The 15,779-nt window shown below is 39.0% G+C and overlaps 1 protein-coding gene across 8 annotated transcripts in view; it reads right to left on the reverse strand.

Moving 5' to 3' along the window:
* Positions 1-15,779, reverse strand: part of Rcbtb2 (RCC1 and BTB domain containing protein 2) — an 84,350-nt gene that overhangs the window by 33,767 nt on the left and 34,804 nt on the right. For 7 of the 8 annotated variants that reach the window (XM_045146156.1, XM_045146157.1, XM_004665881.2 and 4 more), the window contains 3 exons: positions 15,095-15,221; positions 12,820-12,959; positions 6,316-6,446 (listed from right to left, as the gene is read on the reverse strand). In XM_045146156.1, the coding sequence (XP_045002091.1) occupies positions 6,316-6,446; positions 12,820-12,959; positions 15,095-15,221 (398 nt within the window). The remainder of the gene's footprint in view (positions 1-6,315; positions 6,447-12,819; positions 12,960-15,094; positions 15,222-15,779) is intronic. The other variant, XR_006636298.1, reaches the window with a different exon arrangement.

The following is a 15,779-nucleotide window of genomic DNA, read 5'->3' on the forward strand; positions in this document are numbered from 1 at the left end:
AAGGCAATGCAAGACATAAATAAGGAAATACAAATAATAAAGAAACACCAGTCAGAATTACTACCAATGAAGAACACAGTTAATGAAATAAAAAACTCTGTAGAAAATCACACCAGTAGCATGGATGAGGGAGAGGACAGAATATCTAAGCTAGAAGACCAGGTGGCAGATCTAATATAGTCCAACAAAGAGAAAGACAAACTTATAGAAAAGTATGAGTGGGAATTTCAAGATATTCAGGGCACTATGAAAAGATCCAATATAAGAATTCAGGGCATAGTAGAAGGAGAAGAATTCCATTCCAAAGGCATAGTAGGGGTCTTCAACAAAATTATAGAAGAAGGGCTGGAGAGATGGCTTAGTGGTTAAGCGCATGCCTGTGAAGCCTAAGGACCCAGGTTCAATGCTCGCTTCCCCAGGTCCCACGTTAGCCAGATGCACAAGGGGGTGCCCGCGCCTGGAGTTTGTTTGCAGTTGTTGGAAGCCCTGGAGTGCCCATTCTCTTTCTCTCCCTCTATCTGTCTTTCTCTCTGTGTCTGTCACTCTCAAATAAATAAATAAATAATGAACAAAAAAATATTTAAAAAAAAATCATAGAAGAAAATTTTCCCCAAATTGGGAAAGAGGTGCCAATGCAGATACAGGAAGCTTTTAGAACCCCAGCCAGACAAAACCCGGAAAGAACCTCTCCTCACCATATTATAATCAAACTTCCAAATACACACACCAAAGAAAAAATTTTGAAAGCAGTTAGAGAGAAAAATCAAGTTACCTACAAAAGCAAGCCCATCAGGATTACAGCAGATTATTCAACACAAACTTTTAAAGCCAGAAGGCCTTGGAATGATGTATTCCAAGTTCTGAAAGATAATAACTGTCAACCAAGGTTACTTTATCCTGCAAAGTTATCCATTCAAATAGACGGAGAAATAAGGGCATTCCAGGACAAAAGCAGGTTAAAAGACTATTTGAAGAAAAAACAGGATCTACAGAAAATAGTTGATAGAATCCTCCATGCTGAAGAAAAGGAAAAGCACACATATAAGGAACATAGAAAAAACAAGCAATACTCAAATACTAGTTAACACAAGAGAGCACAGGTAGAACCGGAACCATACACACACAAAAAAAAAAAAATGGCAAACATAAATACACACCTTTCAATAATATCTCTTAATATCAACAGCCTCAGTGCACCAACCAAAAGACATAGGTTTACAGACTGGGTTAAAAAGCAGGATCCTACAATTTGTTGTCTCCAAGAAACTCACCTTTCTACAAAGGATAGACATTATCTTAGGATGAAAGGTTGGAAGACGGTGTTTCAAGCAAATGGGCCTAGAAAACAAGCAGGGGTTGCTATCCTAATATCAGACAAGGTAAACTTTAGTCCAACGTTAGTCAAGAAAGATAAGGAAGATCACTTTATATTGATTAAGGGCACACTCCAACAAGAGGACATCACAATCCTAAACATATATGCACCTAACATGGGGGCTCCCAAATTCGTCAAACAAACACTATTAGAACTAAGGTCACAGATAACACCAAACACAGTGGTGGTGGGTGACTTTAACACCCCACTCTCATCAATTGACAGGTCATCCCAGGAAAAAATAAACAGTGAGGCAACTGGACTAAATGAGGTCATATAAGGAATGGACTTAACAGATATATACAGGATATTTCATCCAAAGGCTGCAGAATATAAATTCTTTTCAGCAGCACATGGGACATTCCCTAAAATAGACCATATATTAGGACACAAAGCAAATCTTAACAAATTCAGGAAAGTTGAAATAATTCCTTGCATTCTATCTGACCACAATGGAATTGAACTACAAATCAGTAGCAAGAAAGGCCATAGAGCATACACAAAATCAAGGAAACTAAACAATACACTACTAAATGATGAATGGGTCAATGAAGAAATCAAGAAGGAAATCAAAAAATTTATAGAGTCAAATGATAATGAGAACACAACATACCAAAATCTCTGGGACACAATGAAGGCAGTTCTAAGAGGTAAATTTATAGCCTTAAGTGCCTATATTAAGAAATTAGAAAGGTTGCAAGTAAACGACCTAATGCTTCACCTTAAAGCCTTGGAAAAAGAAGAACAAGGCAAATCAAAAATCAGTAGATGGGAAGAAAAAATAAAGATTAGGGCAGAAATTAATGAAATAGAAACAAAAAGAACAATCCAAAGAATTAATGAAACAAAGAGTTGGTTCTTTGAAAGGATAAACAAGATTGATAAACCCTTAGCAAATCTGACCAAAAGAAAGAAAGAAGAGACACAAATTAATAAAATCAGAGATGAACAAGGTAACATCACAACAGATTCCAGAGAAATTCAAAAAATCATACGGACAGACTATAAAAGTATATACTCCACATAGTATGAAAATCTGAAAGAAATGGGTGATTTCCTTGATCTATATGACCTACCTAAATTAAATCAAAATAAGATTAACGACTTATGGGCTGGAGAGATGGCTTAGCGGTTAAGCGCTTGCCTGTGAAGCCTACGGACCCCGGTTCGAGGCTCGGTTCCCCAGGTCCCACGTTAGCCAGATGCACAAGGGGGCGCATGCGTCTGGAGTTCGTTTGCAGAGGCTGGAAGCCCTGGCGCACCCATTCTCTATCTCTCCCTCTATCTGTCTTTCTCTCTGTGTCTGTCTCTCTCAAATAAATAAATAAATTTAAAAAAAAAAAGATTAAAGACTTAAATAGACCTATAACAAACATGGAGATCCGAACAGCTATCAATAATCTCCCAACTAAAAAAAGCCCAGGCCCGGATGGATTCACTGCTTTTTTACCAGACTTTTAAGGAACAGCTAACACCATTGCTTCTTAAGCTTTTCTAGGAAATAGGAAAAGAAGGAATTCTACCAAACTCCTTCTATGAGGCCAGCATCACCCTGATACCAAAACCAGGCAAAGATAGAACAAAAAAAGAAAATTACAGACCAATCTCCCTCATGAACATAGATGCAAAAATTCTCAACAAAATATTGGCAAAGAGAATACAAGAGTATATCAAAAAGATCATTCACCCTGACCAAGTAGGCTTTATCCCAGAGATGCAGGGATGGTTCAACATACGCAAATCTATAAATGTAATACATTACATAAACGGGTTGAAGGACAAAAATCACATGATCATCTCATTAGACACAGAGAAAGCATTTGACAAAATCCAACATCACTTTATGATAAAAGTCCGACAGAGACTGGGAATAGAAGGAACATATCTCAATATAATAAAGGCTATTTATGACAAGCCTACAGCCAACATATTACTAAGTAAGGAAAAACTGTAAGCTTTTCTGCCAAAATCAGGAACAAGACAAGGGTATCCACTGTCCCCACTTTTATTTAATATAGTTTTGGAAGTCTTAGCCATAGCAATAAGGCAAGAGACACACATAAAAGGGATACAAATTGGAAAGGAAGAGATCAAGTTATCATTATTTGCAGATGACATGATTCTATACATAAAGACCCTAAAGACTCTACTAGCAAACTGTTAGAGCTGATCAAAACCTACAGCAATGTATCAGGATACAAAATAAATACACAGAAATCAGTAGCCTTAATATATGCTAACAACAAACACACAGAGGATGAAATCAGAGAATCACTCCCATTCACAATTGCAAAAATATATATATAGTACCTTGGAATAAACCTAACCAAGGAAGTAAAGAATCTCTACAATGAGAACTTTAAAACACTCATGCAAGAAATTGCAGAAGACACTAGAAAGTGGAGAAACATCCCTTGTTCCTGGATTGGAAGAATCAATATTGTGAAAATGACAATCTTACCTAAAGCAATCTACACATTTAATGCAATCCCTATCAAAATTCCAAAGGCTTTCTTCATGGAAATAGAAAAAACAATCCAAACATTCATTTGGAATCACAAAAAACCTCAAATATCTAAAATAATACTGAGCAACAAAAATGAGGCTGATGGTATCACCATACCTGATTTTAACCTATACTACAGAGCCATAGTAACAAAAACAGTGTGGTACTGGCACAAAAACAGACATGTAGATCAGTGGAATAAAACAGAGGACCCAGATGTAAGCCCAAGTAGCTATAGCCACCTGATATTCGATAAAAATGCCAAAAATACTCATTGGAGAAGAGACAGCCTCTTCAGCAAATGGTGTTTTGAAAACTGGATATATATCTGCAGAAGGGTGAAAATAGATTCTTCTCTCTCACCATGCACAAGAATTCAGTCCAAATGGATGAATGACCTTAACATCAGACCTGAAACTCTGAAACTGCTAGAGGAAAAAGTAGGGGAAACCCTTCAACATATTGCTCTTGGGGAAGACTTTCTGAATACAATCCCAATTGCTCAGGGAATAAAACCACAGATTAATCACTGGGACCTCATGAAATTACAAAGATTTTGCACTGCAAAGGACACAGTGAAAAAAGCAAAGAGGCAACCTACAGAATGGGAAAAAAATCTTCACCAGCTATATATCTGATAGAGGATTAATATCTAGGATATACAAAGAACTCATATAGTTATATAATAAGGAATCAAACAAGCCAATCAAAAAATGGGCTATGGAGCTAAATAGAGCATTCTCAAAGGAAGAAATACGAATGAAATATAAGCATCTAAAAAAATGTTCTACATCACTACTCATCAGGAAAATGCAGATTAACACTACATTGAGATTCCATCTCACTCTTGTCAGATTGGCCACCATCATGAAAACAAATGATCATAAATGTTGGCGGGGATGTGGAAAAAGAGGAACCCTTCTACACTGCTGGTGGGAATGCAATCTGGTCCAGCCATTGTGGAAAACAGTGTGGAGGTTCCTAAAACAGCTAAAGATTGATCTGCCATATGACCCAGCTATAGCACTCCTAGGCATATATCCTAAGGACTCATCTCATTTCCTTAGAAGTATGTGCTCAACCATGTTTATTGCTGCTCAATTTATAATAGCTGGGAAATGGAACCAGCCTAGATGTCCCTCAACTGATGAGTGGATAATGAAGATGTGGCACATTTATACAATGGAGTTCTACTCAGCGGTAAAGAAAAATGAAGTTATGAAATTTGCAGAAAAATGGATGGACCTGGAAAGGATTATACTAAGTGAGGTAACCCAGGCCCAGAAAGCCAAGCGCCACATGTTCTCCCTCATATGTGGATCCTAGCTACAGATGATTGGGCTTCTGTGTGAGAATGAAAATACTTAGTAGCAGAGGCCAGTAAGTTAAAAAGGAGACATAAAGGGAAGAGAAAGAAGGGAGGAGGATACTTAATAGGTTGATATTTTATATATGTAATTACAATGATTGTAATGGGGAGATAATATGATGAAGAATGGAATTTCAAATGGGAAAGTGTGGAGGTGGGGAGGGAGGGAATTACCATGGGATATATTTTATAATCATGGAAAATGTTAATAAAAATTTTTAAAAAATTAACAAACATGCACCCAGAACTGATGGTACAACCGTGTAATCCCAGATGCTTGGGACAGTGAGGCAGAGAAATATTTCAATTCAAGGCCTGCCTGGGAAACATAGACTCTGTTTCACAATAAAAAGTAGAAAGAGAGCTGTTGATATAGTTCACAGGTAGAGCGTTTGCCTAGCATACATAGTGACATAGCCTCAACTTCCAGTACTGCAGAACAAGGAGTCATAAACACATACTACATAAACAAAACCATCTTTGAAGCTAATCTCTGTCCAAATTCAGATTCACTTCCATAAGATATGTCCCTATAATTGAACCCCTTTCCATTTTGAAGGCTTTTAATGCATATTTGTACTTTGATCATTTAAAAACAACACCTGTTGTTCTGAGTCTATCATAAAAAAAATTATTGCTTATAAAAATATATTCTCCAGCTTCACAGGTGAAAACTTACACCTTGCTTTCACTTACATTTTCCATTTGTGCTTTGTTCCTTTTCTTGCCAATGAAGCAGCGCATGTTCCTTTTTTTTTTTTTTTCAACTGCAGAAAGTTGCTTCACTCTACATTCCAAATACTGTTCCCAATGTGCCTTTTACCTTTAAATTTTCTATGTGGTATTTCTTTAGTGTGAGTTTTTAATCTTTTGAAATCTAATCAATCATTTTCAGTCCCCTCATTATAGTCACTTAGATTTTATTATAGTACATACTCAATAATTTCTCTACTAATTTTCTTCTGTTACATCTTCAATCAGCCCAGAACTTATTTTATTTAAGGTATGAAGACAATGACTTACTATTTTTTCTAGAACCCTGACTGGTTGGAAGGATGTACTCACCTGAGCATCATATTTCACAGCAGCAGAGAGTAGAGCAATAGCATTCTCCTCACAGATTCCATGCTTGATCGTTTGTTGGCAGAGCTTTTTCAAACGATTTTCTCTATAAAATGTAGCCAAATCTAGCAATCCTGGTGGAAAGACATGTTTATTGGAGGTTTGGTTCAAGCATCCTGACTAAAACTCATTCCAGCATTCATAGATGATTTGGACATTATTTTGTCATCATGCTCAGTAAAGGGCTGCATTATCAGTTAGTCTGATTTGCACTTTTGAATGAACAAGGTAGCTTCCTAAGATGGTAGCTGAGCTACACAAACAAAATACCCAGATAATCTCCTGAAAAACTGGTGAAATGTGAAAATGACTTTTATAATTTTTTCCTAGTATATTTCTCTTAGGTCCCCTATGCTTACATTACCAGTACTTTCTCCCAGGTAATGCCCACCAGCACGCAAGCTACTATAGAGTCCACCTTTAAGAAGAAAAGAAGAGTCTAGAATGAAGCTAAATGATGCGACATGCATACTTAGAACACTCAAGGCCCTACCTCCAATCCCCAGCACCAAATGAATAGAAAAACATCTTTCATGGGGACCTGTGAGCAGTTACTCCATCCCACCTCTGCTCCTCTACAGTAAAACTCCTAGAGCACTCTTGGCGTTTTCTGTCTTTTCTTTCCTCCCTCGGTTTGAAGCCATCCCAGGCAGAACACTACCTCCACCACTGAAGTCACAACTGTGGTTGTCAAATGTGGCTTCTACCAAGCCTGGCATGTTGGTGTACACCTTTAATCCGAGGCAGAGGTAGGAGGATTGCTATGTGTTTGAGGCCACCCAGAGATTAGAGTGAGTTGCAGGTCAGCCTGGGCTAGAATGAAACCCAACCTAGAAAAAACAAACAACAACATAACAAACAAACAAAAAAATGTCAAACCCAATGTCTAGTCTGTTTTTATTTTATTTTATTTATTTGAGAGACAGAGGCAGAGAGAAAGAGATAGAGTAAGTGCACTGGGGCCTCCAGCCATTGCAAATGACCTCCAGACAAATGCACCCCCTTGTGCATCTGGCTTATGGATGTACTGGAGAATCGAACCAGGGCCCTTTGTCTTTGCAGGCAAATGCCTACCACTAAGCCATCTTTCCAGCCCTAGTATGTTGTTGGTTTTTTTTTTTTTTAAATTCACACAGAATTTGATGATTTTCTCTCCTTGTTACTATTTATGTTGTCCCTCTCCTCAGTAATTAGTGACTGAATTCTCTTGGCTGTGTGATTTTCCCTGACTTTCAAATGTGTGTGTGCCCTAGGGTTCAGCTCTCATATTCTCCAAGTGAGCTCCAGCCTGTTTGTTAGCTTTTAAATACTACCAAGAGACACTTGTGATTTTTGTTATACCTGGTACCTACTTTAAATAATTCAATGAAGGGCTGGAGAGATAGCTTAGCGGTTGAGCGCTTGCCTGTGAAGCATAAGGACCTTGGTACAAGGCTCGATTCCCTAGGACCCATGTTAGCCAGATGCATAAGGGGGTGCATGCATCTGGAGTTCATTTGCAGTGGCTGGAGACCCTGGCACACCCATTCTCTCTCCCTCTCTCTCTCTCTCTCTCTCTTCTGCCTTTCTCTCTGTGTCTGTGACTCTCAAATAAATAAATAAATGAACAAAAAAATAATTCAATGAAGCCTGGGTGATATGTACATGTCAGTTCGCCACTTTGAGTTACAATATGAGCTCTTCTAATCAAGAAGGGTTAACTAGCATTTGAAAGACCCTATTTGTTCGCAGATATCTGAATGTTCATTAGAGGGCTTGCTAGCAATGTCAGAATTTGTTGCTGGTGAATGACTGAGGGTATATGTGCTTGGCTAAGACATCCTGAGTCCTACCCTTGTATGAAGTGGCTCCAACACTGTGAGCCCAGCAGCCTGCACCCTTAGCAGCAGTATATAAGCTAAGTCTACAGTCAAGTTGCCCCTAACCAAAACGTTAGCTTGTCATCAGGACCTCATGTTATCTCCCCCTTCCCCCTCCTTCCTCCTGCCATCTCTGTGACCTGGTCAGAGAATTCAGGTGAGATATGGAGCATAGTGTAGTAAACAGCTAGAGTTTATGACATACTAGAGTATAGCACACTTTATTTTATTTATTTATTTATTTGAAAGCGACAGACACACAGAAAGAGACAGATAGAGAGAAAGCGAGAAAGTGAGTGGCCGCACCAGGGCCTCCAGCCATTGCAAACGAACTCCAGACGCCTGCGCTCCCTTGTGCATCTGGCTAACGTGGGTCCTGGGAAATCGAGCCTTGAACCGGGGTCCTTAGGCTTCATAGGCAAGTGCTTAACCGCTAAGCCATCTCTCCAGCCCGTATAGCACACTTTAGAAGAGTGAGTGATAATGGCCAAGGTGGCTAATCCATATTTTAGGCAGGCTTTTACTTTGAACGTTTCTAAAACAAGCAGCTTCTTTTTTTTTTTTTTTTTTTGGTTTTTCAAGGTAGGGTCTCACTCTGGTCCAGGCTGACCTGGAATTAACTATTAACTCTGTAGTCTCAGGGTGGCCTTGAACTCACGGTGATCCTCCTACCTCTGCCTCCCGAGTGCTGGGATTAAAGGCGTGCGCCACCACGCCTGGCACAAGCAGCTTCTTTTCTGAGGGACTTTATCATATAATTGGTAGTCCCATACAGATTGATCCTTATAGGAAAGGGCAATTGCATGCCTTTTTTTTTTTTTTTAAGCATTACTAGTCTGATGAGGTTAAGACTCTGGGAATCAAGTTTAGATACCTACAAATTAAACAAACTTCTGGGCAGCTCAGGATGTCAGAGTCTCCTCTTGACTGTAATGACAGTCTTGCAGTTTTAGTCCTTGGTTTTATAGGTTGTTTAAGCAGAAAAGAGGCTCTGATGTCCTCCAAGCCTGCTAATATCTAACTACCTAACCAGTGGCTCTTGGATCTAGAATACTGTCATATCTACCTAACACTAGTCTTTCATGTAAAAAGCCTTCACCAGAATGTCTAGAAGACAGGGAGCTGGAATTTCATCAACCCTAACATACTACTGATCTACAACTTTAAATATTTATATGTATGGTAGGAAGGCCTTCATTTGGACTCTTGCTAACGTTAGAAGTTTATCTTTAACAATAATACCAAAAAGAAACAAGACAAAACAAAACCTCCCATTCACATTTATCAAGGAGTCAAACTCCTTTGCATTTTCAAAGTCACAAGCAAAGCCTATTACTTTCCATCTCCTTATACTGGTGAATGGCACTTTCAACTAACCATTAAGCCAAATACTACAAATACTAAGCAGTTTTTCTTCTCACACCTCAGATACTATCCATCAACAAATCCTAGTAGCTGCAGCTTTAAAGTATAACCAGAGTTTTATCTCTTCAATACCTCCAAAGCCACACCTAATCCCAGACGCCACCATCTCACACCTGCACCACTGCAATTACTGCTCTGGAGTGTGACACTGATGGGACCCCAATCAGCAGCCCTGAGACTTTCTTTGGCAGGGCCAAGAAGTCTTCCTCAGGAAGAAAGAAAGGACCTTCCCTTGCAGCGAGACCATGCCCTCCTCAGCCACCTCCACCCCCTGAAAGAGAGGAGTCTTCTACTAGTGCCTATCATCCACCTGAGTCGCTCCTGCCGCCACCGTTGAAACAGCTGCAGCTTTGCTCATCTGAAAAGGTTGACAGAAGAACTGCCTCTACATGCTCTGGTCAACCTCCTTTCTGGGGCCAATTGAAAGCTCTTTCTGCTCCCACTGTACAGCTGGTTTGCAATTTCTTGTGTTATCAGTAACTGTATTGAATCTGGTATGCCTCTAAATATTCATGTTGTTGTCAGACAAGCACCTTGTGTTCTTTTACCTGTTAATCTTACTTCTCTGTGGTTTGATGATCCTGGCATATATGCTATGGAGTATGTTTCCAATACTCTTTCACATCCAAAAAGATTTGTTGCTGTGTATTTGTTCTTTGTATAGCAGCATTGATAGGCATTGTCTCTGCAGTGGCTGCTTCTGCTACAGCCTTAGTGCAACAAGTACATACAGCAGAGCATGTAAATAACTTGTCAAAAACTGTCCCTGGATTTAATGACTCAGGAATTTAAAGATAGGGGACTTCAGGATAGAGTTAATACTCTAGAAGAAGCTATATTATGCATGGGTACTCAAATTCAAAATATTAAAATTAGGTTAACTACTGCTTGCCATACAAATTATAAATGGATTTGTGTCATGCCTTTGCAATATGATGGCTCAGATGTTACTTGGGAACAAATTCGGGCACATATTCGTGGTGCTTGGAACCATTATTTGACCATAGATATTCATAAGCTCCATTAAGAAATTAGTTCCATTTCTCATGCAAGACTTCAGGCTGCCTCGGCAGGAGAGGTGGCACAAACATTTCTTGATTCCATTCTCTTTTGTTCCTAATAACTCATTGTGGAATTTTATTACCAATATTGGAATTATATTTTGAAATCTTCATGAGGTTCAATTAAAAAATAAAAAAGAGGGAGATGTCAGTGACCAAATGGCAGCAACAGTCAGCTCTGGAGTGTGATGCTGATGGGACACCGTTCAGCAGGGCTGGGGCATCCAAGGCAACCTCTCGGAGAGCCTGCTGTCTGACAGTTGGTGCTGTTGCTATTTTTTCCTTGGAATTTTTGGAGTTATTTTAAGTTTATTACTACTTTTTCTTTGCTTTCCGTTTCCCCTTCTCAATAGTAATAGGGAATCCATTTCAGATGTGTTTATACAGTCACCAATGATTAAGTAGAGATTTCTGAGGCTATAATGTTTAAACTCGTAAACAGATTATGGATCCTGAAATTACAATTACTTTGAATGAACAAAGTATCTCAATACCACAAATGTATAATTCACCTAGTGTGACATGTTCCTAGCAATGCTATGTCACATATCTTACCAATTGTTCTCAAGAAACATTACTTATGATTATAGGAATTAATGGGCACATTTCCTCAACCTACAGATGACTTACTAGAAAATGAGCCTGAAATTCTAGGGAGAAAAAGTAAACAACTTTCAAATAGTTGGGTTGGGCCCACACAGGGAAGTAAAACAGAATATGTAACTTTCAGAATTAACAATATAGTTTGGTGGGCTCCGAAAGGAAATACATCACTGCAAAACACTGATTGTATAGATCAACCTTTACCATATACAGGGGCATACATTAGTGGAGTAAGGATAGTCTAGAAAGATGGGAAAAGAGTTAAATATCAAAATCTTCCTTTTATGGAGAGACTTGCAAGGTCAGGACAAAACTGTAAAATGGAGCAACAAAGAAAGGTCATAGAGAGACAATTAAATCAGTACTGGATTAGAAATAGAGAAACGTACTATTATTCAGGCCACAAGATATTATTATGTAGAGCGTGGCTAACACAGCCCTTTCTGAAGTAAAAATGTCTATTACCTTATAGCAGCAAGAGCTACCTGCCAGGACTCTTGGCTAGTTTTCATGAGCCTAGGTAAGATATTAACCAGCTTACAATCCTTAACTTTCTTATTTAAGATGTTATCAAAATGTCTATGGGGTAAAAGGTTCATGAGTTAAGCAGAAGCAGGGGAAAACAAGAATATTGCGCAAGATTTCTTATAGAAGAGAAGCCACATGAATAAGTTGCTATGTCTTCCTTGCAAAAATAATAATAATAATAATAGTAATAATAATAATGTATTATAAAAGTATAAATAAAGAAGCAAGAGCTTTGCTCTGCATCCAGTATGCTTCACCTGAACTACTGGTCTATATCATTTCCTCAGGACTCTGACTCCACACATCGCCTTCGAGTTCTACAATCCCACTGAGGCTGGACCTCAGCAGATTTACTCTGGTCTACAGATGGGAAGTTCTTCCAGGATCCTACCTCTAAAGGTACTAACATTTGCTCTCTGCCACTTCAGCTCTGTCCTTGCCTTCTGTGATGTGCTGGGAGGATTCATATACCATTAATGTCTTGTTTTATCTAACAAGCCAACCTTCATGTGAAATAGCAATGAGGGAAAGGAGTTCAGATTCAGATCCTGGGGTGTAGCTCAATAGTAAAGCATGAACAAGACCCTGTGTTCCATCACCAGCACCAAAAAGAAAAGTATTTTGTTCAACATAAACAACAGAACTCCTTCTTCAACTGCTGTTATAGACTTTCTTCCCTTTTTTTGAAAGAGGTTCTATAGAAACCATTTGCCTGACTACTCATTTTCCCAATTCCTTTTTACTTATTTGCAAGGAGAGAGAGATAAGAGAGACAGAGAGAATGTGCATGCCTAGGCCTCTAGCTGCTGCAAATGAGCTTCATATGCATGTGCCACTTTGTGCATCTGACTTTCCATGGGCACTCGGGAATCAAACACAAGCAGTTATGCTTTGCAAGCAAGCATCTTAAACTCTGAACCACCTCACCAGCCCTCATTTTTCTAATTTTTGGTAAAGTCTGTAGAAATTACCTACTGCCTCCTCAGGAGACAGACTGATGCTATCTGTGTATAGGTATTCCAGGAAGGCTCGGTACACAGGATATGAAAATTCACTCATTTCTACAATATCATTTTCATTGTCCTCCAATGAAGAACGAAAATGCTCACACCTGAAGGAAGAAAGAAAAAGATCAGATCCTAGGTTCTAGCCAGAGCTGAACTTTGGAGGGGAGTGGAAAGTTTAGTGAAAAGTCTTAGGTCACTAAAAACATGCACTCAAAGGGGTTTCTGGTATTCAAGCCCCTTCTTCCTTGTTTTCTGACCCTGCCTTATGATGTAAGCAATTTTGTTCTAGCAGTCACTCCCATCTACTCCCTTGCTAAGGAATGGGGCAAACCAATCAAACTTCACTCCCCACATCTGTGAGCCAAACTAAACTTCTCAGGTACAATTACATCTCAACAGTAGCATTTATTTAAGTCATGTAAGGCTTGTGTTAAGTTCAGCTACAATTCTGTCTCAGCAGTACAGTTATACCTCAGCAATAGAATGTTTGTTTAGCATGACAGGACCTTCATCCAGTCCCCAACTACCAAACCAGGTAATAACCCTTTGCAGGCATGTTGTTTTAATGATAGAAAGCTAGCTAAAACAACATCCTTGCCTTGGCTGCTTATTTTCTTTGCTAGTATGAAGTCTTAATTGTTTGTTCAACAAGTCCTCAAATTCAGTCTGCCATTGCTGAGGGTGCCCAGGCAGCGGCTGGCTCTATGGCTGCTCTGGCGGAGACAATGCAGGGCTCTCTGGCATCTTTTTCACAACACTCTAGTGATCAGCATTTATTTTTTATAATTGTATATATTTTTTTTCTTTAAAGAAAAAAAATTATTTATTTACTTATTTGAGAGGGAGAAAATAGGTGTGCCAGGGCCTCCAGTCACTGAAAACAATCTCCAGACATGTATACCACCTTGTGCATCTGGCTTTACATGGGTACTGGGGAACTGAACCTCGATCTTTTGGCTTTGCTGACAACTTTAACTGGTAAGCCTTCTCTCCAGCCATTTTTGAAATGTTTATTCTTTAATACTTTATTTATTTATTTGCAAGGAGAGAGAGAAAGAATGGGTGTGCCAGGGCCTCTAGCCTCTGCAAATGAACTCTAGATGTATATACCACTATGTGCATCAGACTTTACATGAGGTAGTGGGGAATAAAATCCTGGTGTTTTGGCAGTGCAGACAAATTCCCTAACTGCTGAGCCATCACTCTAGCCCAAAAGATTTTTTTTTTTTTAAGTTAAAAAAAGGAAGGTGTATGTACTATGTGAGAGTGAGCAAACAAGACATAGCTTGAAGGGGGAACTTGAGACTGAAATGTCACAATAGTTTGATTCACTGAAAGAGAATTTAAATATTACATAACAAGATAAAGAATTTCAAAATCATTAGGTTAAGAAGGAGGAAAATATAGACACAAAATAATGTATAATGTATCATGTCAAAGATCCTGGATGCCTGGGCTGGGGCATATAGGATTTTTGAGGACTGACAGAACTATCTGTATATGGGCAATGGTTGTCACAGGTGTACCTGTGACAGAACTCACTAAATAGCACAGGCAAGGCTGATGCTACTCCTTGCTCATGAGTTAAGCATCAACAAGTGTGATTTGTTAAAAAAATATTTTTATTTATTTCAAAGGAGAGCGAGAGAGTAAATATGAACAAGCCAGGGCCTCTTACTGCATCTGGCTTTACATGAGTTCTAAGGAATAAACCCTAACTGACAGACTTTGCAAGTAAGTGCCTTTAACCACTAAAAAATCTCTCCAACAAATGTGATTTTATGGTTGTAAAAATCTTTGTGTATCACCCAGACCTCAGTGGCCCAGAAAAGCCTAGTCTTCTCTTTATTAAACTATCTGAAAGAACCTGACAGCTGCCTACAGAGTGATAACTATGGCTATACTCAGACTCCAGGCAGGGAAGGGAACTTAGGTCCAAGAGCTGAACATGCTGGGCAAGCCACAGCTGGTTGCTTTCTATGCTGAGGCAGACTCTGAAGTTTTCAAGACCTTTAAGGAATGCCTGAAAGGAATGATTCCCTGAACTACAACCAGCATTTGTGGCAGCCCATCTGCATTACTTCCCTCATCACATGTCCCCAGCTGTACTGTGTAATTGTAAAGGCACAAAGAGCCTTAGAACAATTTCCTTCAATCACCAGAGTACTAGCACAGGCCCTTGGATGCAGGAAATAACTGTCAAATGAATGGATCCATCTCAAAAGAAATGAGCTCTTACCTAATTTTAAGAAGAACTTTGTGTGCATAAATGTATTTTCCATCAACCAGAAACTTGAGGTCTGCAGTGTCTGGGTTGTCAAATTCCCTCTTCAGTGATTCAGCCACAGTGAGGTGATCATCGGGTTCTGAGAGAGCAATGCAGTGCTTCTACATCAGCCACAGACAGATGAACATGCAGAGGCCCCGCTCCCTGAGCCCTCATGAAATACAGATTCTCCAAAGTAACCATCTGAGCAATACTTTCACCCCTGAATATAGCTTCATATTTCTGTAATTTGTTAAGATAAAAACTTCACATATTTGTATAAATTTGGCCAAACAACAAAAAATTCCCCAACTATTTCATTAACTCTGAATGAAATTTTAGAATGTCTAAGTAAGTCTTGTTAAAAATAAAAGATGCAATTTTCTGTATAATTAAAAAGCAGACAAATATGAGTACTTTTAGCATTGGCATTCATTCCTGGTAGTTTCAAGAAAATAAGTCAACTTCCCTGTTTTATTATTTTGGCTTGTGTTGATATGTATATGTGAGGTGTGTCTGGTGGTACATGCACATGGATGTGCCCTTGCATGTGTTCCCTGCCTCAGGTGGTTGGAGGAGCAGAATATTGTCCTGCTCCATCACTCTTCTACCAGTTCTCATTTTGAGCTCAAGTCTCTTACTGCTATGGAGGATTGCT

This window comes from Jaculus jaculus, chromosome 3 (genome assembly GCF_020740685.1).
Source record: "Jaculus jaculus isolate mJacJac1 chromosome 3, mJacJac1.mat.Y.cur, whole genome shotgun sequence".
NCBI lineage: Eukaryota > Metazoa > Chordata > Mammalia > Rodentia > Dipodidae > Jaculus > Jaculus jaculus.